The sequence below is a fragment of the Candoia aspera genome, chromosome 8 (assembly GCF_035149785.1).
Source record: "Candoia aspera isolate rCanAsp1 chromosome 8, rCanAsp1.hap2, whole genome shotgun sequence".
Taxonomy (NCBI): Eukaryota; Metazoa; Chordata; class Lepidosauria; order Squamata; family Boidae; genus Candoia; species Candoia aspera.
The window spans coordinates 40,268,444-40,293,266 of NC_086160.1; the positions used below are offsets into that span (position 1 = coordinate 40,268,444).

Here is a 24,823-nt window from a genome sequence, read left to right on the forward strand (position 1 = left end):
AAGTATAGGAGGTGGTAAAAATCACATATCCCCCACCTGGTGTTCTCCAGATAAGACTATAGCTTCCAGAACTTCCATCCAGGACATAGAGGAGAGCAGGCTGGGGTACTTAGGATTAAAGCCTCTATCAGTTTGATCCAGCATATATTTTATAATCTGGTAATAGAATAAAATTTTCATTCTATTTAATGTAATATCAGTGTAAACTGTACATGTTTCACATTAAAATTCTGTTGTTTCACATTGTGAAAAGTATATGTCTTTCATATAGAACCAGTTTGGTCTAGTGGTTAAGGCAACGGGCTAGAAACCAGGAGACTGGGAGTTCTAGTAGACCAGCCTTAGGCTAGAAAGCTGGCTGGGTGACCTTGGGCCAGTCACTCTCTATCAGCCCAACTCACCTCACAGGGTGGTGGTTGTGGGCAAAATAGGAGGAGGAAGGAGTATTTGGTATGTTTGCCGCCTTGAGTTATTTATAAAAATAATAACAGCAGGAAATAAATAAATAAATATTAAATAATATATAGAGAACAGATAGGAAGGTTTAGTTTTAAGAATTTTAGAAGGTAATCAGTGGTTTGTTTGCTGTGTAATATGACAGGTGGTGACCTATAAGTCCAGCAAACTACTCACGTTTCCTATTAAAGAAAAAGCTGCATAATCAAGTACTCAGGGCAGAAATCCAGTCTTTTGATCTTCATTTTCTACCTAGGGGTGAACAATATGGGTTTTGTGACTGGCCTTGATCATACCCTAGGAAGCTGTGGGTTCTGTATTATTTTCCTGTTATGCAGAAACATGCTGCCTGATCATGTGTAACTCAACAAAGGATCCAGTTATACGGTAATGAGCTTTGAAGATGGAGATGCAAACAACTTGTGATTTTACAAGGAAATGGAAATCTTACCATGGTTTTCTACAGGAATGTTTAAGTGGCAGGGCAGGTAGAACAGGTTTCAGCACTGGCACGCGTGTTTCTCAATAATGGAGGGACCACTGGGGAATATCCAGCCTGAGCAAACACTCTGAGGGCCTCTTTGAAAAACCAGAAGTATCTTTTAAATGAATAGTTTACACAAAACATTTCACTGCTGTTCAAAAAAGTGAAGCAGGCTAGCATTTTCAATAATAAAAGTATTTTTATTTTCTTATGAATTGGCTAATAGATAAGGAAATAAAAGGATTTAATGCACAATTAGATGTTGAGATTATACCCCATTCCAGACCTTGGGAGCAGTGAATGAAAATCTGAAACGTCTATGATCACAGGAACCATAACATAAGATCTTTATTTTTTTAATCCATTCAGTCGTGTCTGATTCTCGTAGACTGCCTGGAATGTCCCTTCAGTTTTCTTGGCAAGGTTTTTCTGAAGTGGTTTGCCACTGCCGCCTTCCTAGAGCTGAGAGAGAGTGACTGGCCCAGTTTGCAATTATGTTATCTGGTTTAAAGTATATGCTATTCAAAAAGCTTTCCATAGTTTGACTGTTTGTCACTTCCATGCTCTAATATAGATTGTACAACCTGATTATTAATATGAGGAAAAGTGGGTTTATAGTTCTGCCTTTGAAGAACACTGAGCCTCTTTGACTAATATTCTTTGACTAAATTTAATTTTCAGACCTAAAATTTCATAGAAGTTCAATTAATAATTCATGAAGTAGGCACTGATCAATACTTCCACATTTTTAGAAGACATAATTGTTTTGCAACACGCTTTTACAAAGCTGGAGATATATAGCCTTCTTCCATTTTTTTTCCTTATAAAAGTTGAGAATAAAATGTAAGAATATTGTCACATATAAATTTTATTTGGCATTGGCTGTGTCTTGTGCTGTTGATATCAATATCCAATCTGCAGAACAGATCTTTATTATCTACAATACACTGTACTTTTAAATTTCAAAGATTAATGTTTTAGATGCACTATCACATTTTAAATGCTTTAACACAGTTATACTACTACAAACAATGGGATTAGGTTACCATTGGGAGAATTATCTGAGAATGCGTTCAGAATCTGGTTTATGCCCACACATATTTACATCATAATACTTTTCGAAAATTTATCTTAATTGCAGAGAGCTACACAGATGAAAATATATGTAGCATAAATACAGTATCTGTAGAGACTAAGGAGGATGGCTTGAAGGAGAGTGGGGACAACCATTAACAAAAAGATGAAAAGGAAAACATAGATTAAGTCTGGGACATACAGAAAGTTTGTGCAAACGTCTCAGACTGTCAGCCCTGCAAGATAGACCAGACAAATAAACCATATAGGTCAGGACTATTTTTACAGGTAGTCGTTGCTTGTGACCACAATTTGGACTGGCAACTCTATTGCTAAGTGCCACGGTCACTAAGTGGAAAAATCATGTGACCATGACAGGCTTATGATATCACTTCTCATTCAATTCTTAAGTGACAGATCACGTGACTGCAACTTGTGATTTTACTTCCATGTTCTCCATTAACTCTGCTTATTGGAAGCCGGTTATGAAACATGTGAATGGCAACGACATGACTGCAGGACGCTGTGAAGGTCATAAACGTGTACTGGTTGCAAACTGCCCAAATGGCGATCACATGACCGGGATGTTGTGACGGTCATATATGCAAGGATTAGTCGGAAAGCTGTTCTGTTTTTACACCATGAACAGTTGTTAAACGAGGCAAGGACTACCTATATTGTAACAGAATCTTCCAAATCTGAATGTGCTTCACCCTCCCTCACTTTATCTTCATGTGAACGAAAGAGGGGCTTGCCCGAGATAGTTTCTCAAACTAATTTCTTGGATCAGGCTCAAACCTCACTTACCTGACCATTGCCTTTGTAGTGGCTCTTCCTCCTCTCCTTCAAGGCTATTCCCTATACCCGATGCCCAGACTGATGCCCTCTAATTCACATGGAAATAAAGAGGAGGAGAACACAAGATTTGTACAATTATGTCACTATGGCCAATCTAAATAAAAGTAGTCCTTAGTCTTCTGTGGAGTTTATTTCTTGGTTTGGTTTGCCTCGTAGGGCTGATTACAGGACAGATTCATAGCAACCCAAACAAGAAGGTTTATATACTCACAGATGTTCATGACTGTTTTCAGCATGGACTACAAGCAGCTTATTAGAGCACAGAACTAGCAGACCTTTGCCATTAACTTATGCCCATTGTACAACTTGCTAAATCACAGAAAGTTAAACTTGTTGAGGCACCTGTAGGAGATTGATAAAATAATCTGAGAAAGAAATTGGAAGTACATCCTCACCTAAATGGGTGTTTTTACTGTAAATGTAGTACTGCTAATCAAAGTGAACTAACCTTTATTTGGTGTTAAATTGCATCCTAGATGTGCAGGTTAGGTGAGGTCTGCAATGATTTACATAGAATGTCTGCCCTCAATAGATAAAACTCTATTCTATTTTCAGTGCAAGCTTAAGATTTTTCTGTTTTTTTCTAGTTATGTTGTCTCTGTGCTTTACAATTGTTTGCTGTCTTTCAGTCTCATTGTTTTGAAACATGTTGCTTTTTACTGAGTTTGTATGTTGTTTCTTTTAAATATCTGTTATGTGCTTGGTTTGGTAACACAGATATTTACAACAACTCAGCACAAATATCCAAACATAGCTGAATTTGCAATAGTTGCTAGAAATCTGTAAACATAGGAGGATGGGACTATGGAAAAGAGACTGTTAATTCAATTTTACAATCTTCAGATGGTAAAGCTGTTCTTTAAACTGTTGCTGCCTCTGATACACACTTTAAAATCTTCAGTCCAATCTCTTATTAAACAGAAGTAGGGTTTGTACGCGGTGGCGCTGCGGGTTAAACCGCTGAGCTGCCGATCGGAAGGTCGGTGGTTCGAATCCGCGCGGCGGGGTGAGCTCCCGTTGCTCGTCCCAGCTTCTGCACACCAAGCAGTTCGAAAACATGCAAATGTGAGTAGATTAATTGGTACCGCTTCGGCGGGAAGGTAACGGCGTTCCGTGAGTCATGCTGGCCACATGACCCGGAAGTGTCCTATGGACAACGCCGGCTCCAAGGCTTAGAAACGGAGATGAGCACCGCCCCCTAGAGTCGGACACGACTGGACTTTACGTCAAGGGAAACCTTTACCTTTACCTAGGGTTTGTACAGTTTTAAGTTGCTGCACCAAAGAAAACCCAGTTGGACTGTTATTGAGGATGTGGGAAAACTTGATAGCCTTATTAGGTACCATAAAGCAAAATACAATTTGTTTTTAAAATCCTTAAATTACTATATTCACTTTGTAACACAAAGCATAACAAGTTGGTCTTTCCCTGAATATGAACATATTCTGCTTCCAAAGAACAGGTTAATTAGAATGTTAAGCAAGTAAATTAATGACGGACTCTTTCTGTCAGTCTTGTGGTGCTTGATCTCTTACACCAAACAACGGGGTGATAACTTAAACCCTTTTTATCTATGACCTTTTCTGCAACTAGAATTTTAAAGTTCCTAGCTCTTGTCAATAAAAGGCAAGATCAAGTTTGTTTTTGTTTTTGTTTCTTTTTTAATTACTAATTTTTGAAGAATCAAGAATGATTATATTCTTAAAATGCTATATATAGTAAACACAAATAGTATCATTTTTAACTGACAATTTCATTTTGTTATATTGATTGGTAATACCAATCTACCAAAACTATGGTAACCTTATAGACGTGGGCAATATTTATTTTATTTATTTATTTATTATTCAAATTACAAAGGATGGAAATAGGTTTGCCATAGTCAATCTTATTTCATCCATTTATTCATTCCCTTTTACTGCAATCTATATAGCTTTTGTTAATTAAGCAAAAGGCCTAGGATTACGGACTATTTTTTCCTATCAGCAGCATTGCATGTAGAATAAGGGAGTGATGTTCTTTATCAAGATATTCTTGATCAAGATAATTCTTTATCACCATCTCTCCCAGTCCTCAGTTTTCTTCCCAATGTCCCTCCAACCCCCCGGGCAGATGGGCACTCTATCAAACATTTTAGGTGGCCTGGGGCATTCTTATAAGGTAAAGATTATATGATGGAGATTGTGTTTTGCTTTCTAGAATGCCAGCCTACCCTTCAAAAAAAAAAATGAAAAGAAGTTGAACAAATTTAAAAAGTCAGATAGAGCACAAACTTGGTGAGCATGAAAGGGGCTGCCCATGGGAAAGATGTTGGGGACACCAGTTATAAAAATAAAATATAAAAATAAAATAAAAATAAAATAAAAAATTATATATTTTTTTAAAAGTTATAAAAATATTAGAGCCATGTTGGATTTGACCAAAAATGTTCCTAGTCTTAGCAGTCTAATTCTCATGTTTCCAACCCACTGTATCTGAAAAGCCCATCCATAAGCAAGACATGTTGAAGGAATTATCTCTCTCTCTTCCTCCAGTTGATTGCTTTAGAACCTGAAGGTTCCACATATCTATGGATGTCCTCCATGGTTTTGTCTGATTTTGACTCAACACTATGATGCTATGAAATGTTAGGGATATTAAAATTAAAACTGAAATATTGATAAACCCATACTTTATGCCAGCTCACTATTTGATAGCATTTTAAAACCTCCAAAACTATTTATCCCTGTTTTCCTTTTTTTGTTGTTGTTGAGATGTCTACATACAAGAAGTGCCTGATCACTGATTTTTTAAAAAATTATTATCATTTTTCTTTTCTATCTTTTTTTATGTTCTGTATCTAGAACCTGCTTTTTATTTTGGTGACACTGAATATCATGTTGCTGAGAGTGCCGGTTATGTAGAAGTTCGTGTTTGGAGAACTGGAACAGATTTGTCTAAAGCAGCCACTGTCACTGTGCGTTCCAGGAAAACCGAACCGGTATCTGCAGAAGGTGAATTGTTTCAGCTGTATTACTAATGCATCTGCCCAATAATCTCTCACCAAACATTTTGTCCTATATAGATGACATTAAAGGCTTCATATATGTGAGTTATATACAGAAAAGTACCATATAAGCAAAATCCCAGCCGCCCCAACATTCAGTGAATTTGATGTTCCTTTATTCCCTAATTTATTCCATGAGATTGTTTGAATTATGTAGAATGATTCCCTCTTACTTTGGTGTCATGGCCACATTCTGTTCTAATTAAACTACATGCTCTAGGAGTATCCTCAAAGAAAAAAAATGCCTTTCAAACTTGATGAAAGAAAATTCAATATCTTGTGTTTTGTTCATGCCAGTTCCTGTATGTCATTTACAGTAAGATTAGAAATTTCCTGGCACAATCTCAAAACAAAGCAGAGATGAAAATAAGATAAGGCCAGTGATGGTTTTTCCTTGACAAAAAGTGCTTTTGTTTGTACAAATCGTAGCACTCAGTTTTTGCTTATTGCAGCCTTTTAATAGATCTCCCTTTGATACTCTAGAACAATTCTCTAAACAGGATAGAAGATTAGGCATCCAAAATACATGACCAAAAGCATTTTAAAATGTCTATAACCCATCTTAATCTTATGAACATTACTGCACACATAATTAAATGTCCCCTCTTCTTCTTGTAGCTGGAGTTGATTATGTTGGCATAAGCAAAAGCATGGATTTTGCTCCTGGTGTAAATATGCAGAATTTTCGTGTGACTATCTTGGATGATCTAGGACAGCCGGTTCTTGAAGGTCCAGAAAAGTTTGAACTTGTTCTCCGGATGCCAGTGAATGCAGTGCTTGGAGAGCCAAGCAAAGCTACCATCATCATCAATGATACCATCACTGACTGTAAGCATTGGAGATTGTTTTCTATAAATTGACTGTTTACCAGAATATCTTGGCAAAACTAAAAAATGAACATATGCATAGGTACACCCAGTGCTAAAAATTGGAAAATAGAACCTGTATATTTTTGAAAGAAATGGAAATTATATCTAGTGCTTCTGAATTTTGGTGAAAGCCAGCCTGCCTGCCTGCCTTCCTGCCTTCCTTCTTACCTACCAAGAGAGTATTAGATTAGTATATTGGAGTTCAATGGTTCAGTATACATCTGGAGGACCATCCTAAACAACACCATTTCCAGAGAAGGACAGAATGCCTAATGCAGGTCTCTCTCTTATGATGTATATATTTGTATTACTGATATTTCAATATCAGTTTAAAAAAATATTTCCAGGTATCAGATATAAACATATCAAAATGAGTTGTAAAACAGGAAGAAATCAATCTAATAAAAACAGTGAAAATGGCAAATATTTTTTTTAACAATTTGAAAATTCTGAGGCCAAGACATGCATAAAGTTAGGAAGATGTATTTGTGTTTGTTTGTTTGTTGCCAAAAGCTCAAAATATGGAAGCTGTCTTCAAACATTTGAAATATTTTTTCTAGTTCTGGATTTTCACTTTTTTAAAAAAGATGTTAATTGGTGGTATTATTCTGCCACTATTTTCCTTTATTTTTAATAATTTTGAAAGCGTTTGTAACATCACTTCTAACAGCATGCTTTAAGTACAGTAGAAAATGAGCACTGAGTTTTGCTAAATATCTTAAACTTTCATTGGCAATTCTGGAAACATGAAGAAAGTACCCTTCCTGCCCATTAAAGACAGAAGTATCTACTATCCTACTAGTAGAATCAACCTCTGATACAATTGTCTCCAACCTGGGACTCTTCAAAACTTGAACTTATTCCCATCATCTTTAGCCAGCAGGGCTAATGTCAGCTGGTAATTTGGGGTTTAGAAGTTCAAGATACCTGAAGGAAATAAAGAACACTGCTCTAACAAAATGCAACCTGAGACATCAAATTTTAACTACTTTTCTGGTTTTTGTTTAAATTGTATATACAAAATAATTCAGTCAACTGGTTCAGATATCATACTAAACAGTGGTTTTTTTATCTATTAACCCATAACCATAATTTACAAATGACATAGTGTGGAGTCACATCACGTATCAGTCCAAAAGTAAGCAAACCACATTATAGTTTGGCATAGTGTGTAAACACTATCAGTTTGTTAGTTACTGAGTTAGTTAACATTTATTGATTAGTCAGTCAGCCATATCAAAAACACATGATCACAACCTTGGTTGACAAAAAAACAAAAGGGATACCTATTTGCAGGATTTAGAGCAATGTACATTCAGATAAGTAAATCACCTTTACAAGTTACTCTGATCTTTTTGATATAATGAGTTCTTAATTAAGCAGACTTGATTACAAATTTGGCAGTTCTGCTAACTATGTATACATTAGTGCAACGTGAATATACAAAGTGAATTTGAATGAGGTGGACAATTCATATTACTTTTGCAGTACCCAAAGTCCAATTTAAGGAGCTGCTCTACATTGTGAATGAAAAAGATGGCCAGTTGGAAGCTATAATCTCACGAAGTGGAGATGTTAATCATAAATCTACTGTCCGCTGCTACACTCGCCAAGGCTCTGCCCAGGTTATGATGGACTATGAGGAGAGACCAAACACAGATGACTCAATAGTAACGTTCCTACCAGGTAAGATCTCCTTATAAATAAAATAGCTTCCCAGCAAGCAAGCTGTTGCAATAACAGAGATAGATCCAGACTGGGGCCTTAGTCCATGGATCTGGGGGCTTTAATCCTTTCCTTTATGCAACAGCCTCCATCAGGATTGAAGCCCTTATGTTGGTAAAAAGCTTTATTAAACAAGAAGGTTTGAAATTTAATGAAAGGATTCTATGCTGAATGTATACGTAACTCTGAGTTAATTTTGTTTTTTGAAAAGGTTACAATATCACATCTCTGTTTTTAATCATTGACCAGATTAAGCCTACAAACATTTTAAAATGTTTTGCTAATCAACATTTATAGAAATCACACTATAAAAGAGGTTTTGGACCTCAGGTATTTTTTAAACTCTTTTTCTGAACAGTTTTGAGCTTGAGGGCAACCACCTGATCAAGTAGATTTTAGTGTGTGTGGGGGGGGGTTGTTTTCCTGTTTTTATTATTATTGTTTAAATTTATCATTTTTAGAGGGGAAAAGTTGGAATATAAGTTTTGTTATGGATGTTTTGGACAACAACAATTTGCACTGGAGAGATAGCTAGTGTTAAAGGTAGCTGAAGCTTGGAACAAAACAATTTCTCAAGACTGGATTGTTTATTTACACATTCTAATAGTCACTGTTTACATAAGATGTAATAATGTTAGTGACTTTCTTTAATATGGATGCTGAACTTAAATGGTAGATTCAGCAGTTGGCAGTTCTTGACTAAACCTGGCTGATCTTGAAAAGCTAAACAGGGTTGGAGTTGACTAGTATTTGATGTGGACCAACAGGAAATTCTGGAGATTGAGAAAGCATAATGGAGTAAGGCAATGAAAAACTGCTTTCATAATGTTGTAAAACAAACAAACAAACAAACCTAAATGGACATGTCCATGAAGTCACCAAGAGTCAAAATATACTCTAACGACTCTGCCTTTTTTGCTTCCTGAAGGAGAGATGGAAAAATCATGTTTTGTGGTCTTGGAAGATGATGCTATCTATGAAGAAGAGGAAGAGTTCAGACTAGTGCTTGGAACTCCAAGAAGTACCTCTGCGTTTGGTGCTTCCATTGGGGAGCCAAAAGAAATGCTGGTAAAGATTAAGGATGAAGAAGACAGTAAGTTTATGAGCCATTTGGTATTTTTTCAATTAAGTGACCTTTAGATTATTACTTCAAGTGGTGTGAAATTGGATAATTATTATGTAAGGAAGGTAAGAGTCATTTATATACCCCTAATCTCTGCATTCAGGGACAATGCTTTTAAAATATAAATTAATGGAATAAAAAAAAGTCAGAAGTTCAATAACTTTTTGTCTGATAATAAATTGGCTATTTTCCTTCATAATTGCCCTAAACAACATCTCTAATAAACACAAACATTTTAAAACAGGGTACACAATGTTTTTCTGGAGGAGGGTCACATTTTAAATATAATTGAAAATACATTAATTGTACACCACCCAGAGTCACTTTTGGTGAGATGAGCAGCTATATAAATGTGATAAATAAATAAATAAATAAATAAATAAACTTAAATCATTAATCACATGTAATCAATAATTTCTACCTTCTGTCACATTAAAAACTACAATGAAGTGACATGTTTTGAGCAAATTCTAAAGGTACCATATTAGGATTTGAGAGGTACAAGTTGTATACCTCTGCTTAAAAATGTAAAAAATTTTAATCCAAAGAATTTAATAAAATAAAGAAAGTAAATGAAAAGACTGGAGTGGGGATTGGAAATATAGCTAACTGTAAATTGATCACATGAAGGAATTAGCAAATATAAATAAATACTGTATCCCTGATAAGAGACTTTTACTATAGCCTCTGCTTCTTTTTTTTATAAGTTATTAAGTTTCAAGCAAAGATAAAAGCTACAGAAAAACAAAAAACTAAAAAAAAAGAAAAAAACTAAAAAAAATGTAGAAACACAAGAGAACATTTTTCAAAATTACAAAAAGAGGTGACCTGCGACTTTTAACCAGAACCACAATGGGGGGGGGGGGCAAGCGGGGCATGTGCCCTGGGCGCTGTGCTGGGGGGAACACCAAAATGAGCACTAGGGGGGTGCCAAAATGGGTGTGGAATCCATGTTTGTCCCCCTAGTTGCGGCCCTGCTTTTAACAGCAAGGATATGCAACAATTGTCCATAATCAATCCCTTACTCTCTATTAAACCAAAATCACATTATTTCTATAAGTCATTCCATTGGCACATTATAAAAATTACTAAATACAGTTGTTCCCTCCCATTATATTAAAAGAAATATATATATACATACATATATACATACATACCTCCTATCAACTTGCCCCCCAAAGGCAAGTTGAAATAAACATTTATTTAATTATTTCCTTTCTACTACTATTCTATACATTCCTGCCTACTATAATAAACATCAAACTAAAAAACATATAAATTGTCTGCCATTGTACTTGATAATACAACAATTTTAATAGTCTTAACCATATTAAACCCCAAACCAGACATTTATTATTTTTTATTTATGCCTTAATAATCTTAATCCAAATTGTTAAAGATAAATGAAATCAGCCAAACCCTAAAAGCAATCCAGATAAACATTCTTTCCCACTTCAAAATAAACCAGAGCATTTACATATCCCCACAATGTGCACAGAGTTTTTTCACAAGCAAAAGTGAAATATGCAGATAGTTCCCCAAGGAAAGTAGAAGCAAAAAACTGAAAATTCAAAACATCCAATTCAACGTGTAGGAAAATGCTAATATCTTCAAATTTAGTACAAAAATAATAACAGGGAGACAATTATTTACTCTCAATCCTCCTTAATATTGGGATGGAAAACAAAGTCCAAAACTTAAAAAGAATTTTTTAAAAAATTGATCCCAAAGATAATGATAAGCACCAAGAGAACCTACCTCTCCTTGCTGTAGAAAGCCTCTCTTAGGGTACACGTACTTAAAAGAAATATAAATTGGGTGATTTAGAAATGGGGTGGCCAGTTCTAGTGTCCCCTTAAGGCTACAGCGCGGCTTGGAAATGGTGACATCCCAGCCTTCCAGCTGGCTCTTACCAGTTGAGTGCGAACGCTGTTTGCGATCTTCTGGCTGCAAGCAGTCATCCAGAGGACAGATGGGGTGATTCCAGGTGTTTTCCTTTTTCTGGAAAAACACTCCTGGGCTTAAGGAAAAACGTGCCTGAGCCCAAAAAAACTGCTGCGTTGTCAGTTCTGCCCCCTGAACCTGCAGGCACAGCTGTTCGGTCCACATGTCCCTACGGTAAGTCTATAGCCTCTGCTTCTATCAAAAAAAAAGTTTTCCAACTTTCCATTGTTTAATAGCTGTATTAGGAAATTCCTCTTAATACTTACTCAAAATCTCCTTTATTTTAATATGAACCCTCTGGTACAGACTTTCCCTATGTACCAATCAAAGCAAATATTTGTAGCTCAGGGTTGAACTGTGGAGTCCTTGGCGCTCTCTGAGCCTTGTTGTTTTCTTGCAGACGTTTCATTGCCAGACTAGGCAATGTCTTCAGTGCGAAAAGGGAGTGGGCTTTGCTCTCTGTTTATATACCATGTGTACTGTATATCCCTGTGTAGTTAGTTAGAGAAAACAAATTTGCTCAATTGTATGAATAATTTGTTCTAACTTTATCTCCTGCTTAAGTAAAAAGATAGTTGCTGATACTCTGATGTACAGCTGGAGGGCCTAAGAATGAGTCTCATGGCTTCAGAACTATTCGTGATCTATCTCTACCATTCATGGATTTAATTCACAATAGCATACAGAGATGAGAATCAGTTGTAATTCATATTCATCCAACTACAGTATTGCATATGATGACAAAATGCTGTAGGATGTATCCAAATAGAATGAAAGCCTGAGTGGAAACAATTGATTTTCTTGATTTTTAATAAAGTTTGATCTTGCCAGAATTCTATACCCTCTTCCTTTTATGGTTTGACCTGATTAATGGATGTTCATAATGGCATTGTCCCTGCCTTATCACTAATCAAATTTATCATAAATCACATTGCTAAGTAATAAGTGAATTAAGCAATGTTAGTTCCTGTGTTTTACTTTGGGGTTCTTTTCTGTCACAGCTTATTCTTGTAAGTTGTATGTGAAGTTTACCTTGATTAAATAGGAGAGATTGACATTTTTCCATTGTCTTGCAGAACCAATGATTAAATTCTCTGAGGTTAAGTACAACGTTCAAGAACCACAAGAGCCTGGAGAGATTGCAGTTTTAAAAATCCCAGTCTTGCGACTTGGGGATACTTCCAAAGTTTCTGTTGTAAGAATTCATACCAAAGATGGTTCAGCTACCTCTGGAGAAGACTATAATCCAATGTCTGAGGGTAAGATTTGATCCAAAATTGGGCATTGCAACAATTGCTAATGCATAAGATATTTTTTTTAAAAAAATTGGAATTAGATGTTTTTATTGCTACAAAATGTGAATGCAAAATTTATGAATGGCAAATAATATTTCACAGATATGACCCAAATTGCTCATTTGTCATTACTCATTTCAGATATTGAATTTAAAGAAGGAGAAACAGAGCACTTTGTTGAGGTTGAAGTTTTGTATGATGGGGTGAGAGAAATGCGTGAAGCATTTACAATGCATTTGAAACCGGATGAGAATATGGTGGCTGAAACACAGGTAGTAACTAAGTGGTTTGCCCTGTAGTTTGCACTCAGGTGAGGATGCTTCCCAAAGGTCAAAACATTAACAACCTTAGCTTCTCAGAAGTCATAGAAGTCTGCTATTGGGGGCCACACTGGACAAAAAGCCTTTGCTCAGACCTGCTCCTGTTCTTTTAAAAATTAGAAACATTGAATCCAACCAGACATTCAGCATTAAGGAAGATTTAACACTTTTGCTTCGTTTAAAATCTATGCCCCCTCCCCAATAAACCATTTGCCTGACAAAGTGAAAAATATACTCTAGGTGCCTTCCAATTACATTTAATTGCTCCTCACTGAAAAATATTCAGTTTTAGTATGCTTGAATTCTAGGTTTGAATATTGACATCTTTCTGAACAGCTATCAAAGTGAATTGGCTGTAGGTGTTCCTTTTATCAAATAATTTGGAAAACAACGTCCTCATTAATGTTACAGGGAACTGAATGGTTCCTAGGATTCCCTTTGTTCAGTGAATAATTTCTTCCTCTGACTGAAAGAAACCTTTAGACTCATCCTTTAGAATAGATAGTAGAGACAGTCCTATCATAAGACAGGGTTCAGATGTCATGAAAAGGCACAAGTTGATAATTGTTTCATGTATTCTAGTTCTTGGTTACTATATTTTATTACTGGAAAGAGGTGTTCATGAGATTTTCTGCCTCAGTGTCAGAATAATTTAATCACTTGTGGATGCTATGCTCCTTAAATTCAGATCTCCAGATTGTGCACTCTACTATTTCTGGGTAGACTAATTTTAACATCAAATATATCTTAAAGAATATATTATCTATAGGATAACTGGTTACAGAAGCATACTTTCATGTCCACTCTCCATTTGCAGATAGAAACTTTTTATGTTTTTCAATTCAGATGAACAAAGCCATTATATACATTGAGGAAATGGACAGCATGGCAGATGTGACTTTCCCGGCTGTACCACAGGTTGTGTCACTTCTGTTGTATGATGACACTGCCAAAAGCAAAATAAATCCCCAGCCTCCCACTGGATATCCTATTGTGTGTGTAACGGTATGATCCATCTTTTTTCCAAGTTACAATGTCTAGTATCTACTACTAGATGAGAAAAATTATTTGGGATTAATCTTCTAAGCTTCTGGAAAGTTCTACTTTATCACTTCAAATTAGTCAGTTACTTGATTATACAGTAGGTGTCTATTAAAAAACATTTTATAGTTTTTTCTTCAGGTGCCCTCAGAATTTTTCTTGTGGAAAAAAATCATTTTGCCCATTTCACCGAAAAGAGACTGAGGTCAAGGGATAGATGGCTCTTTAATATTACATATGCATTCTTCATAGAATTAAGACCTGATCTAAATCTTGTTGCAACTTCCTGGATATTCTAGTGATACTTCATTTCTTCCTTTTCCCTGATTTTCTAATAGATGTGATATCAATATCTTTTTTCCTTCCAAGCTTTAATAAGTCAAAGTCTTTCCACAGTATTTGACTTTTACATTTAAATGCTACAGTCAGTAATACTTAATTTCTCACCTAGGATGAATATAAAATAAAACATCTGAAGTGATAGCAAGAAAAAGGAATTTGTTAAATACTCTAGTGAAACAGAGAGGAAGATCCTTCTTAGTGTTTAATCATAATTATTTATGCATTTTAACAGAGAAGATTTAAATGTAACTAAATGGATATATTGTTTGCATCTTGGCATTCAGGCATGTAACCCCAAATACTCAGATTATGACAAGACTGGATCTATTTGTGCCGCTGAAAACATCAATGATACAATGACCTTGTATCGCTGGCTTGTCAGTGCCCCAAGTGGCACGGATGGTGTGACTAGCCCTATGCGTGAAGTGGATTCCAATACTTTCTTCACTAACACCAAGTCAATTGCTTTAGACTCCATATATTTCCAGGCTGGCTCCAGGGTTCAGTGTGCAGCACGTGCTGTCAATGCCAATGGAGACATGGGTTTAGAACTGCTGAGTCCCATCTATGTAATAAATAGAGAAGAAGGTAAGTTTAAAAAACATTAAGTGATTCTGAACACTTTTATTCAGATAGAACATTCTTTCTGAGAAATGCTTTTTTAGTAATGAAAAAATTGGAATAATTAGAAGAGCATGTATTAGCTTAGTAGCAAAGGGAGTTAGATATGATATTTAGCATTTGCACTTCAATATGTCCATTGTATTCAGTATAATTTTCTTCATTAAAAATAATAAGTAAGTATTTGAAATTAATATGATGTCTTCTAAGAATCCATGGAGCTTGGCCAAGTGAAAAATAGAGATAGTAGCTTTATGACTAGGGCTGTTCCTCTGGATTTGTGTCATTTGAAAACAAGCTTACAGCATTTTGATTTCCGTACATGTAAAGGAAATATGAAGTTGGCTTGCATAGTATCAAAAGGATCTGTGTTGCTCTAAGTCTGCATGTAATCTGATATTTCCTACAGTTCTTCTGTGGGGGAAAAGGTTGTGAAAGGATTTGCAAATCTGTAACATTACACATATTTGTGATATGTGTGTTGTGGATGGCAGCTGCCTGCTATTGGGGATATGTATCATGCTTTAAAATGGAGAATTGAGGGTCAAACTACATTCTTAAATATGTAGAGAACATGTAGTTCTGTCTGACTTTTTTGTTTCTTTTTGGTTTTTTGCAACAAGAGCTTCAGTGATTATATTAGTGACTTTCTGACACTTGGAGAGGGCATTTGGACTTGTAGAGTTGCATATCAGGCATTTATTGGCATCTCCTGTTAAAGCACGAGCATTCTAAATAAGATTATGTTAAAATAATACTCAATTTCTCATAATTGTATAAGCTACTCAGAGTTGCATTAATGAGAGGGGTGGATTGATTTAAATCGATCAATCAATAAATGTTGCTGTTTTCCAATAGGCTTGTGCCAACCGCGTATTCTGGGAACAGTTGGAGCAGAGCCTTTCTCGGCCAAAATTCATTACATGGGTCCTGATGATCCTGACTATCCAAATCTGATCAAGTTTTCGGTTACAATGCCTCATATAGATGGTAAATACCAGACATATGTGCCACTAGAACCAGAATAGTTGCAATAGTGCAGCACCAATTGTCATCAAAAGGAAAAATGATTCCAATGCAACTTTCAATGTTTATCCTTGTCTTTGTTCATGCTTTGTTCATGCTTAATTAATAAATATAGCAAAGAAAACTTTATCTGCTAAATTTATTGCGGAAATGGAGAAAGCTTGGAATAAGCAGGAGTGGGTTTTGGGGAAGAAGGACTATGAGCTCAAGTTCATAGACTTCACTGACTCTAAGTCAAATTCATAGACTTAGCGTTCTTTATTCTAGATATACAGTATGTTTTTCACCAGATGGGTAGATTTGAGGATTCTAGCATAATGCAATGTGAGCTGGGAAATAACTGATACTTCATTGTACTTTATGATCCATAAATCAGTAAACTTCACCTACAAAAGAATTAGATGTCTTTTGGCAACCAACTATAATCTTTTTTTTTTAACTCTGCTCTAATATTTGAATTTCTGTTGTAAAACATTTATGATGCTACATATGCTCTGAATATGATATTATTAATGTAATGTAATATATAAATATATATAATATTAATATGATAATAATATGATATAATATAATAATCACCCCAGCTACTTTTGTTATTATTGCATAAAATATCTAATGGGCAATTTCTAATTTTAGGAATGTTGCCAGTAATCTCAACCAGACCTTTGTCCAACTTTGAGTTGACACTGAGTCCAGACGGCACTCGTGTAGGCAATCACAAATGCTCCAATCTCTTGGATTATAATGAAATTGAAACAAAATATGGATTCATCACAGATGATGTCAGGAATCCAGAAGTGATTGGAGAAACTTCACCCTACCAGTACAGCAGTACCGTACGATCAGCTAAGACTTTACGTTTCTACCGTAATCTCAACCTGGAAGCCTGCCTGTGGGAATTTATCAGCTATTATGATATGTCAGAACTGATAACTGACTGTAGTGGCTCCATTGGCACAGATGGTCAGGTAGGCCCCATTGATGCAAATTTGTACCAGTGACCAGAAAATGCTAGGATTTTGCTCAGTTCCATGCACTACAGCTCATAGCATGAAAAAGTAGAGTTCTTAAACCAAACCAGATTATTCCTTCATTTAAATCAATAACATATATTCTTATATTTTATAAAGTACACATTCAACCATTATGTACTTCTAGTACATTTAAACCATGGCCCTGTAGTTAGGCAGGGAGAGAACCCCAAGTATGCAAAAAAAAAGGGGGGGATCTTGACTTGCAAGTGATCTTCTCCTGACTGAGGTTATATTATCACAAGCTGTTACTGATGGGTGATTACATTCAGTTTTGGTTTGGTTTTTTAAAATATTCTCAACTTGAAATCCTGAGGATTGTTTTGAGTTTTAGGTGCCAATTGTTCTTTTTATTTGAAGTAAGTATTATTTACTTCTTAGGATACAGACATTTGATTAGTTCGCTTCTTATTCTTTATCTGATTTGCAATCAGTTCTAACAAATGGGAAGGAAATCGGTGGTGATGGAAGCTTACCTTTAATCCTCAGAAACTATCAATATTTTTGAGTACGAACAAGACCTTATTTATTATCCATTCACTTTTGGAAAGTTGGGCTGCAATGCACCGGAGGTAATAGATGAATGTGAGATTCTTTGTATCCACTTAATCCTATAATAGGGACTTCACTGTAACCTCAGATTGCCACACACTCTGGGATGACTATCAAGTTGATTCTAGACTGGTTTTTGTCCTTTGCCAGGGTTGTGTTTCAGAAGCCAGGAAGAGTGCCTGCCTGCTTAGGTTTTGGCCTGTATTTCATTCTCTCACACTTCACCATAAGCTGTGGTTCATTTAAAAAACATCGAAGTAGATTTCTAAGTGCATCAAGTAAGGTTTGTTCTGGAGCCAACACATACCAGAAAGTAAATAAACAAAGGACCAGAATATCTGTCAATCCAAAGGGAGAGTATGATGATGAGATTTAATACTATTTTAGAAGAGCTGTGATTTTAACTCCTGAAGTTCCAATATGAACATAGGATGATCTAATACTATTTTTCAGGTGCTGAACCTGGTTCAGTCATATGTCACTCTTCGAGTGCCCCTCTATGTCTCTTATGTCTTCCATTCACCTGTAGCAGTTGGGGGCTGGCAACACTTTGACCTGCAATCTGAGTTGAGGCTCACCTTTGTGTACGATACTGCCATTCTGTGGAAGGATGGCATTGGAAGTCCACCAGAAGCAGAGCTGCAAGGTGAATTATAAATATTCCCCTTTTTTTTCCTTTCCCATAAACCTGCTAACTTTAGAGATTAGTCTGGGGAACTGGCTGCCACAGAATGTGAAAACTCAGCCTGTCAGACACAATTAGCCATTCATGGCTATATGGAACTTCACAAGAAAAGAACAGCTGGTTTCTGTGCTAGACTTTGATAAACATCTGAAGACATGCTTCTTCACTCAGACATTTGAACAGTAACAGCTGTTCCAAAGCCAGGCAACCTTTTAAAATGAAATTTGAATTATTTATGTTACTGTGTTCTCATGTTTTTATTGTTTTATTTTATGATAGTTTGTCTTATTATTTTTGTTTTTCACATCATTATTGCTGTTTCTAGGCTCCTTCAGTATGAAGAGTAGTATGCAAATCAGTGGGCTGATTGTGAATTAGCTAGTATACGTAGGGCAAATCTGAGGAGTCCAGTCACTCAGAAGCTATTTGTTATTCATTGGTGGATGGAGCCTTCATCTTCTGAAGTAGTTGCTGAAAAAAATCAGTGAGAAGAACATTCTTAAAATTAATGCCCCATCCTAGGTTTTCAAGATGGCCTTTGTTGTCACAGCAGCTTGTCTCTGGCATCTGCTGCCCACTCCTGTGATTCATACAGCCCCAGCCAGGACTGCCTTTAAGTACTGTAAAGGTGGGGAGGATTTCCCCAGGTCTTGGGTTAAGGTGCTGGGTGGGCCCTCTTTGAATTGGGCTTAATGTAGTTGGAGGTTATGTTGATCCTTGAACAATGGTTGTTTTTTATATAATGTTGACTCTTTTAATTTGGTAAACTGCCCCAAGTAATTTTAGAGTTGGGCAACCCAGAAACCAATTAAAAATAAATAAATCTGATTGCATAATAGACTTTCCCCAAATGGATGTCTTCCAGTTATTTTGGACTTCACCTGCTATAATCCACACAATGCTGACTAAATCTTGTGGTACTTGCAATCCAACACATTTGAAGGGCACAACATTAGGAAAGATATTTTAGTCCAGCATGCTGGATTAACGTATCTTTAAAATGATCAGGAGAGGAGTTCTCATATTCTTAAATCCTTATGTGATTAAAATTAAACATTTATTCACATCTACAAGTATCTTTTTTCCCCCTACAAAACAGGAATGAAAGTCTAATAAATCCTATGTCTGTATGTTATACTTACACATTCCCAGGATTGCATTTTCCATAAACTGCCTCTTAAGAAGTAAAGCCAGTGATGTGAAGGCCATGTAATATATGGGAAACAACACTTTGGAATAACTTTGGCTACACCTTTTATTTTAAAAAGCTACAAACAACTAATCATTTATATGATGTATTTGTATAATAATATAATGGCTGCTTACATCTAGGGTCCCTTTACCCAACCAGTATGCAGATCAATGATGAAGGACGGTTGGTGGTCTATTTCAGGACTGAAATTCGATTCAGAGGACAATTTGTAATGTCCCACCCAGGTAAGGCCAGCATTTTGTTATATATCTTTTCTGTGCTAAAAATCCTCTATATCTTTGTTGGACTTTTAATAACAGAGGTTTGGGATTTATTTATTTATTTTATTTTTATCCCACCTTTATTATTTTTATAAATAACTCAAGGTGGTGAACATACCAAATACTCCCTCCTCCTCCTCTTTCCCCTGCAGTAACAACCCTGTGAGGTGAGTTGGGCTGAGAGGGAGTGACTGGCCCAAGGTCACCCAGCCGGCTTTCATGCCTAAGGCGGGACTAGAGCTCACAGTCTCCTGGTTTCTAGCCCAGCACCTTAACCACTAGACCAAACTGGCTCTTTAATGTGAATTTCATAAATAGTAAGGAACTTATGGTTTGAACTGGTTTTCATCATATATCCATGAAAATGGTTGGATTCCATTGGCAGAAGGAAGGAGGACATTTCTGCCAATTTCCTGCTGTCTATAAAACACACTGTAGGGATTTCTTGTTCCTTCAACTGCCCCCAGTCCATCCTCTTGTGTCCTGATTCTTTGGTCTCCTAAACTGGAATAGAAAAGCCAGTAAAACAGTTCCATTCCATCCACTCACATTCCACCAATAAAAATATGTTCTTGATCCAAGCTCCTGTGTCTTACGATGTACTGGATGACATCAATTCATTCCATCATAAAATGGGTCCTTCACTTCTGCAGGTACTTCTCTGACTTCCATGGTGATGTCATCTGACCATCCTGGCCTTACATTCACATTGAGCCTTTCTCAAAGCGAGCAAACCTTCACTCAGCCAATGCAGCAATGGAAGTTTCTCTCTGATTTTGCTGTGAGTACCAACAATGGTGTTTTGTGGGAGTTTCCAGTGTTAAAAAAAGTGGCCAACTCTTCAGCCATGTATACTTGCAAGTCATTGATGCTGAGAGATTTAGGCTGGGTTCACACTAATATACTTTCTTAAGTAATTTTTAGTGTGCTATAAATAATCACAGCTGAGCAAACCATGGCTCAGTGTATGGCTTGAAAATAGCCTTTGGCTGGATCAAGAACAAATATTTTTACATGCATATTCAGTAAGAATACCCAGAGAGCTTCGTGAGTGGTCAAGCATATGAGTATTAGTTTTGTGTCTTAAAACCATACATGGTATCACTGATATGCTTATTATTCTTAATGCACACATCCTTGATATGGTGTTATTTCATTATGATGGCAGTTCCTTTTAAGGCTTGTCAGAAAAGAAGAGTATGCCATGGGTTTATCCGAATCAGTTGGGCATCTACTGATGCAGGTTTGATCTATGCCTTGGGTTCAAAATTGCAGAAATTCCAATGTAGATTTTTTATAAGTATAGTAAAAAGAAAAAAAATATTATGCCAAAGATTCCACTGATAAATATAACTGTTTTTATTCTATTAGTTGAGTTGTAACCTGTTCACATCTTGGTTTGGGTATCTTTTTCTAGGTACGTGATTATTCTGGCACTTACACTGTGAAACTTATCCCCTGTGTTGCCACACCCAGCCAAGAATATACCCAGTCTGTCATCTGCAGCCCAAAGGAGCCAATCACTTTTGATCTAGATATCAGGTTCCAGCAGGTAAAATATTTCAGGATTTTAATGCTCTCAACTAATAAAGTATTTTGACTGCATTTGTCTAAAATATCACTACACTCCCTTGATAATTACATTGGCTTAATTGCAGTGTCAGGGCCAGAAATCTGAACTAGTTTTACATGTTGTTTGTTTTTTTAAATTGACTTAGAAGATTGGGTCCTGAATATTTAAAAATCTAAAAACTCTGTCTTTCTCTTTCCCACTTTCTCTCTTTTTCCAAATTAAAACTTAAGTCATTTTATATTGGTTTTTCTCAACCTCATCCTCTTCAGATACATTAGGACGAAACTTCTAGAATTCTGGGAGCTAGAATCCCAGCATATCTGAAAGGTGTCTTAGAAATCTGCTCTAGAGCTTATATTGCCTTTAAGGTCGAGATTATAGCACTATATATATTTTTCTGACTTAGAGCTGGCATTTGAAAATCACAGCCATTTGCTAAATTCTTTCATCTCTTCTGGTAATATTTAGAGTCATAAAATGTTGTCTCACAGATGCATCATATAATCTTTTCTGTATAATTGCCTATTAATGGGTCGGTAGGACCCAGCTTAGTGCAGGAGAATTGTCTTAGAGCAGCCTTCCACATCTATGCTCTATCAGATGTTTTAAGACTACAGCTTCCAGTAGCAGAACTGTAGGGCCTGCATATCTGCATGGCACTAAGTTGGAGAAAGCTGCATTACAGCAATTGTTTTCAGTAGTACTGAATATTGCCAGGCCTCAGTTTATTTTCAGCTGGATTTGGGCACAGCCCTTTTGTGACCTGAGCACTTATTTAAGATTGCTGTTTCCTTCTATGAAAAAAATTATTTATTTATTTATTTATTTATTTATTCATTCATTCATTCATTCATTCATTCATTCATTCATTCATTCATTCATTCATTCATTCATTCAGTTTGGATACCGCCTGATTCTAACCTGGTCTACTATATTTCCTCTGGTTGATTGTTTGATCGATTCAGCCTACATTTACATATTTTATTCTTGTAAGATTGTGAGGAGGAATTCAAGGTTGCATTCTTATGTAGAACAATGGAACTTAACAAAGTACACAATTATTGAAGCAATTATTTATAAACACAGAACATGGTCCACACTCTGTTGTTTGGTTTAACTTCGTTGAACACTCATGAGTCTTTCCAATAACCTTGAGAACAAGCTGAAATTAACTATTGCTAGATTTTCAGAAAGAAAATCAAAATGATTTCCCTGAACAGTCTTTGTTTTATGTAGGTCAGTGACCCAGTAGCAGCTGAATTTAATCTCAATACCCAAATGTTTCTGCTATCCAAGAAGGATCTTTGGCTATCTGATGGCTCTGTAGGATTTGGAGAAGGAACTGATGTCTCATTCACAGAGGGTAAAGTCAGCTTTAACATACATCTGAGTAGACAGCATGATGCCAACAAACCATTCCATCCACACTTGCAAAATGCCTGTTGTTAACTGTAATGTGTGTCCATTTGCATGGGACAATGCCATGAGAAATACTATCCTCTTATATCACATTCTGTGTTACTGAGAAAGAAGGAGATTTTTGTCCTCTTGCACTATGAATTGAAAAACGTATTTAAAGTTACAGTGGTGCAGACATACAATCATCTTTGTATTAAGTGCTTCTTTCTGAGAGTTAAAATGCATTGTGTAAAGTCACCCTGCAAAAAACATTCCTTAGGAAACCGAATTCCTGTTTTTATACTGAATAAAAGTCCTACTCAAACTGTGGCTAGGAAGACAAAAAGATAAATCACGAGTGTAACATCAGTATAAATCCTCTTTACAGTACTTTTGTCCTGAATGAGGGCTGCCCCCTAGTGAAGAAAAGTAGAGTTGCGAGAAATTTCAGCAGAGCAAGGAAAATGCTGAACTAAGCATCTATGAGCAACATAAAGCATTTTTCTTAATAGCTCAAAGTAAGGGCAATATTTATATGGAATTATGAAATAACACTATCCAGCCATTGTTGAGGGAGGGAATGAAAATAATATGTTAAAACATCTCGGTATAAGAAAAACATGTTTTAATACAAGCTTTAATACAAGAAATCTAGTCATCCAGAATTTTATGCCTTTCCTTCTCCAAGTGCCTTGCAGTGAGTGGCAGGACAGGTATTTTCCTATGCTGGCTTCGCAAAGCAATAAGCATGCTATGCGGGTGATATGAATGATATGGCAGGCAAAAGCATATCATAGATTTCAGACCTTTGGAGTTTTAAAAAAACAAACCTTAAAAGCAAATTGTGGCTTATATTATTTCATTCAGATATAACTTTGTTTGATCTGTACTGTAGGGTTTTTAAAATTAAAACAAAAAATAATAATTACCACATTATAGATTGTATTGATTTACATTTTTTTAGCTACTCAAAGAACATGATTACTTTTGAATTTGGATTTCCTGTATGCATCAGTCTGTGTAATATCTTACAGGCTAGGAGGCCATACTTCCCCTTTGAATGGCATGCCAAGAGCTATTCTTTCAAAGTCATAAATGGATCTGGGGTGAAAAATAAATTTGATTTATATTTAAAGTTAATTGAAATTAAATATAGTTAATATGATTATCTCAGTCTATTAATTTTACTTTTCTGTCACATGAAAAGTTATAATTTGGTTATTGAGTTTGAGGTCTTTGGGAATTACAACCATGGGCTTTTGGAGCCACAGTGTTAGTTGTGCATCTCTGAAGAGCTAAAAACATGTTTCTTTAATTTTAGGTTCAGAAATCTATGGTCGTGTCATGGTGGATCCTGTTCAGAACTTAGGAGAGTCTTTCCTCTGTAAGATTGAGAAGGTGTTCCTATGTACTGGGGCCGATGGGTACGTTCCCAAGTATAATCCAAGGAACAAAGAATATGGCTGCCTAGCTGACTCACCTTCTTTATTGTACAGATTCAAAATCCTGGTATGTATCCTGACACTAGACCAATAAATGCTCATAAAGCTCATTTTTAAGTTTAAACTTAATAATATACCAGTATTTGTTTATTCCCTAGGATAAAGCTCAACCAGATACACAAGCAAAAGTGTTTGGAAATATGGCATTCCGTGCCAAGCTAGCAGCTGATCACATTGACGGCTATCCTTTAGTAAAGCAGCCTGGTTCTGATGGATTCAGCCTGCTGTCAACGCCATTATTCCAGGTAAAAAATGTGGTTGATCATACTGTTGTTGCATGAAATACCTACATACTGGTTAGGTGTGCAGCCCCTGGAGTCTCACTGCCTTCTGCCTTTTGCTTGGTTTTCTATTTTTCTATTTCCTTCCATCTTTTTTTATCTAA

The 24,823-nt window shown here is 36.1% G+C and overlaps 1 protein-coding gene across 1 annotated transcript in view; it reads left to right on the forward strand.

The window, feature by feature from the left end:
• The window catches only part of FREM3 (FRAS1 related extracellular matrix 3), a 75,704-nt gene that overhangs the window by 49,957 nt on the left and 924 nt on the right, over positions 1 to 24,823 (forward strand). Inside the window, exons 8-24 of the mRNA XM_063310723.1 lie at positions 5,716 to 5,865; positions 6,537 to 6,746; positions 8,276 to 8,473; positions 9,441 to 9,605; positions 12,656 to 12,838; positions 13,016 to 13,146; positions 14,041 to 14,199; positions 14,862 to 15,165; positions 16,057 to 16,188; positions 16,861 to 17,192; positions 18,261 to 18,453; positions 19,825 to 19,929; positions 20,619 to 20,746; positions 21,383 to 21,517; positions 22,775 to 22,901; positions 24,258 to 24,445; positions 24,537 to 24,683. Coding sequence (XP_063166793.1) covers positions 5,716 to 5,865; positions 6,537 to 6,746; positions 8,276 to 8,473; positions 9,441 to 9,605; positions 12,656 to 12,838; positions 13,016 to 13,146; positions 14,041 to 14,199; positions 14,862 to 15,165; positions 16,057 to 16,188; positions 16,861 to 17,192; positions 18,261 to 18,453; positions 19,825 to 19,929; positions 20,619 to 20,746; positions 21,383 to 21,517; positions 22,775 to 22,901; positions 24,258 to 24,445; positions 24,537 to 24,683 — 2,987 coding nt within the window. The remainder of the gene's footprint in view (positions 1 to 5,715; positions 5,866 to 6,536; positions 6,747 to 8,275; positions 8,474 to 9,440; positions 9,606 to 12,655; positions 12,839 to 13,015; positions 13,147 to 14,040; positions 14,200 to 14,861; positions 15,166 to 16,056; positions 16,189 to 16,860; positions 17,193 to 18,260; positions 18,454 to 19,824; positions 19,930 to 20,618; positions 20,747 to 21,382; positions 21,518 to 22,774; positions 22,902 to 24,257; positions 24,446 to 24,536; positions 24,684 to 24,823) is intronic.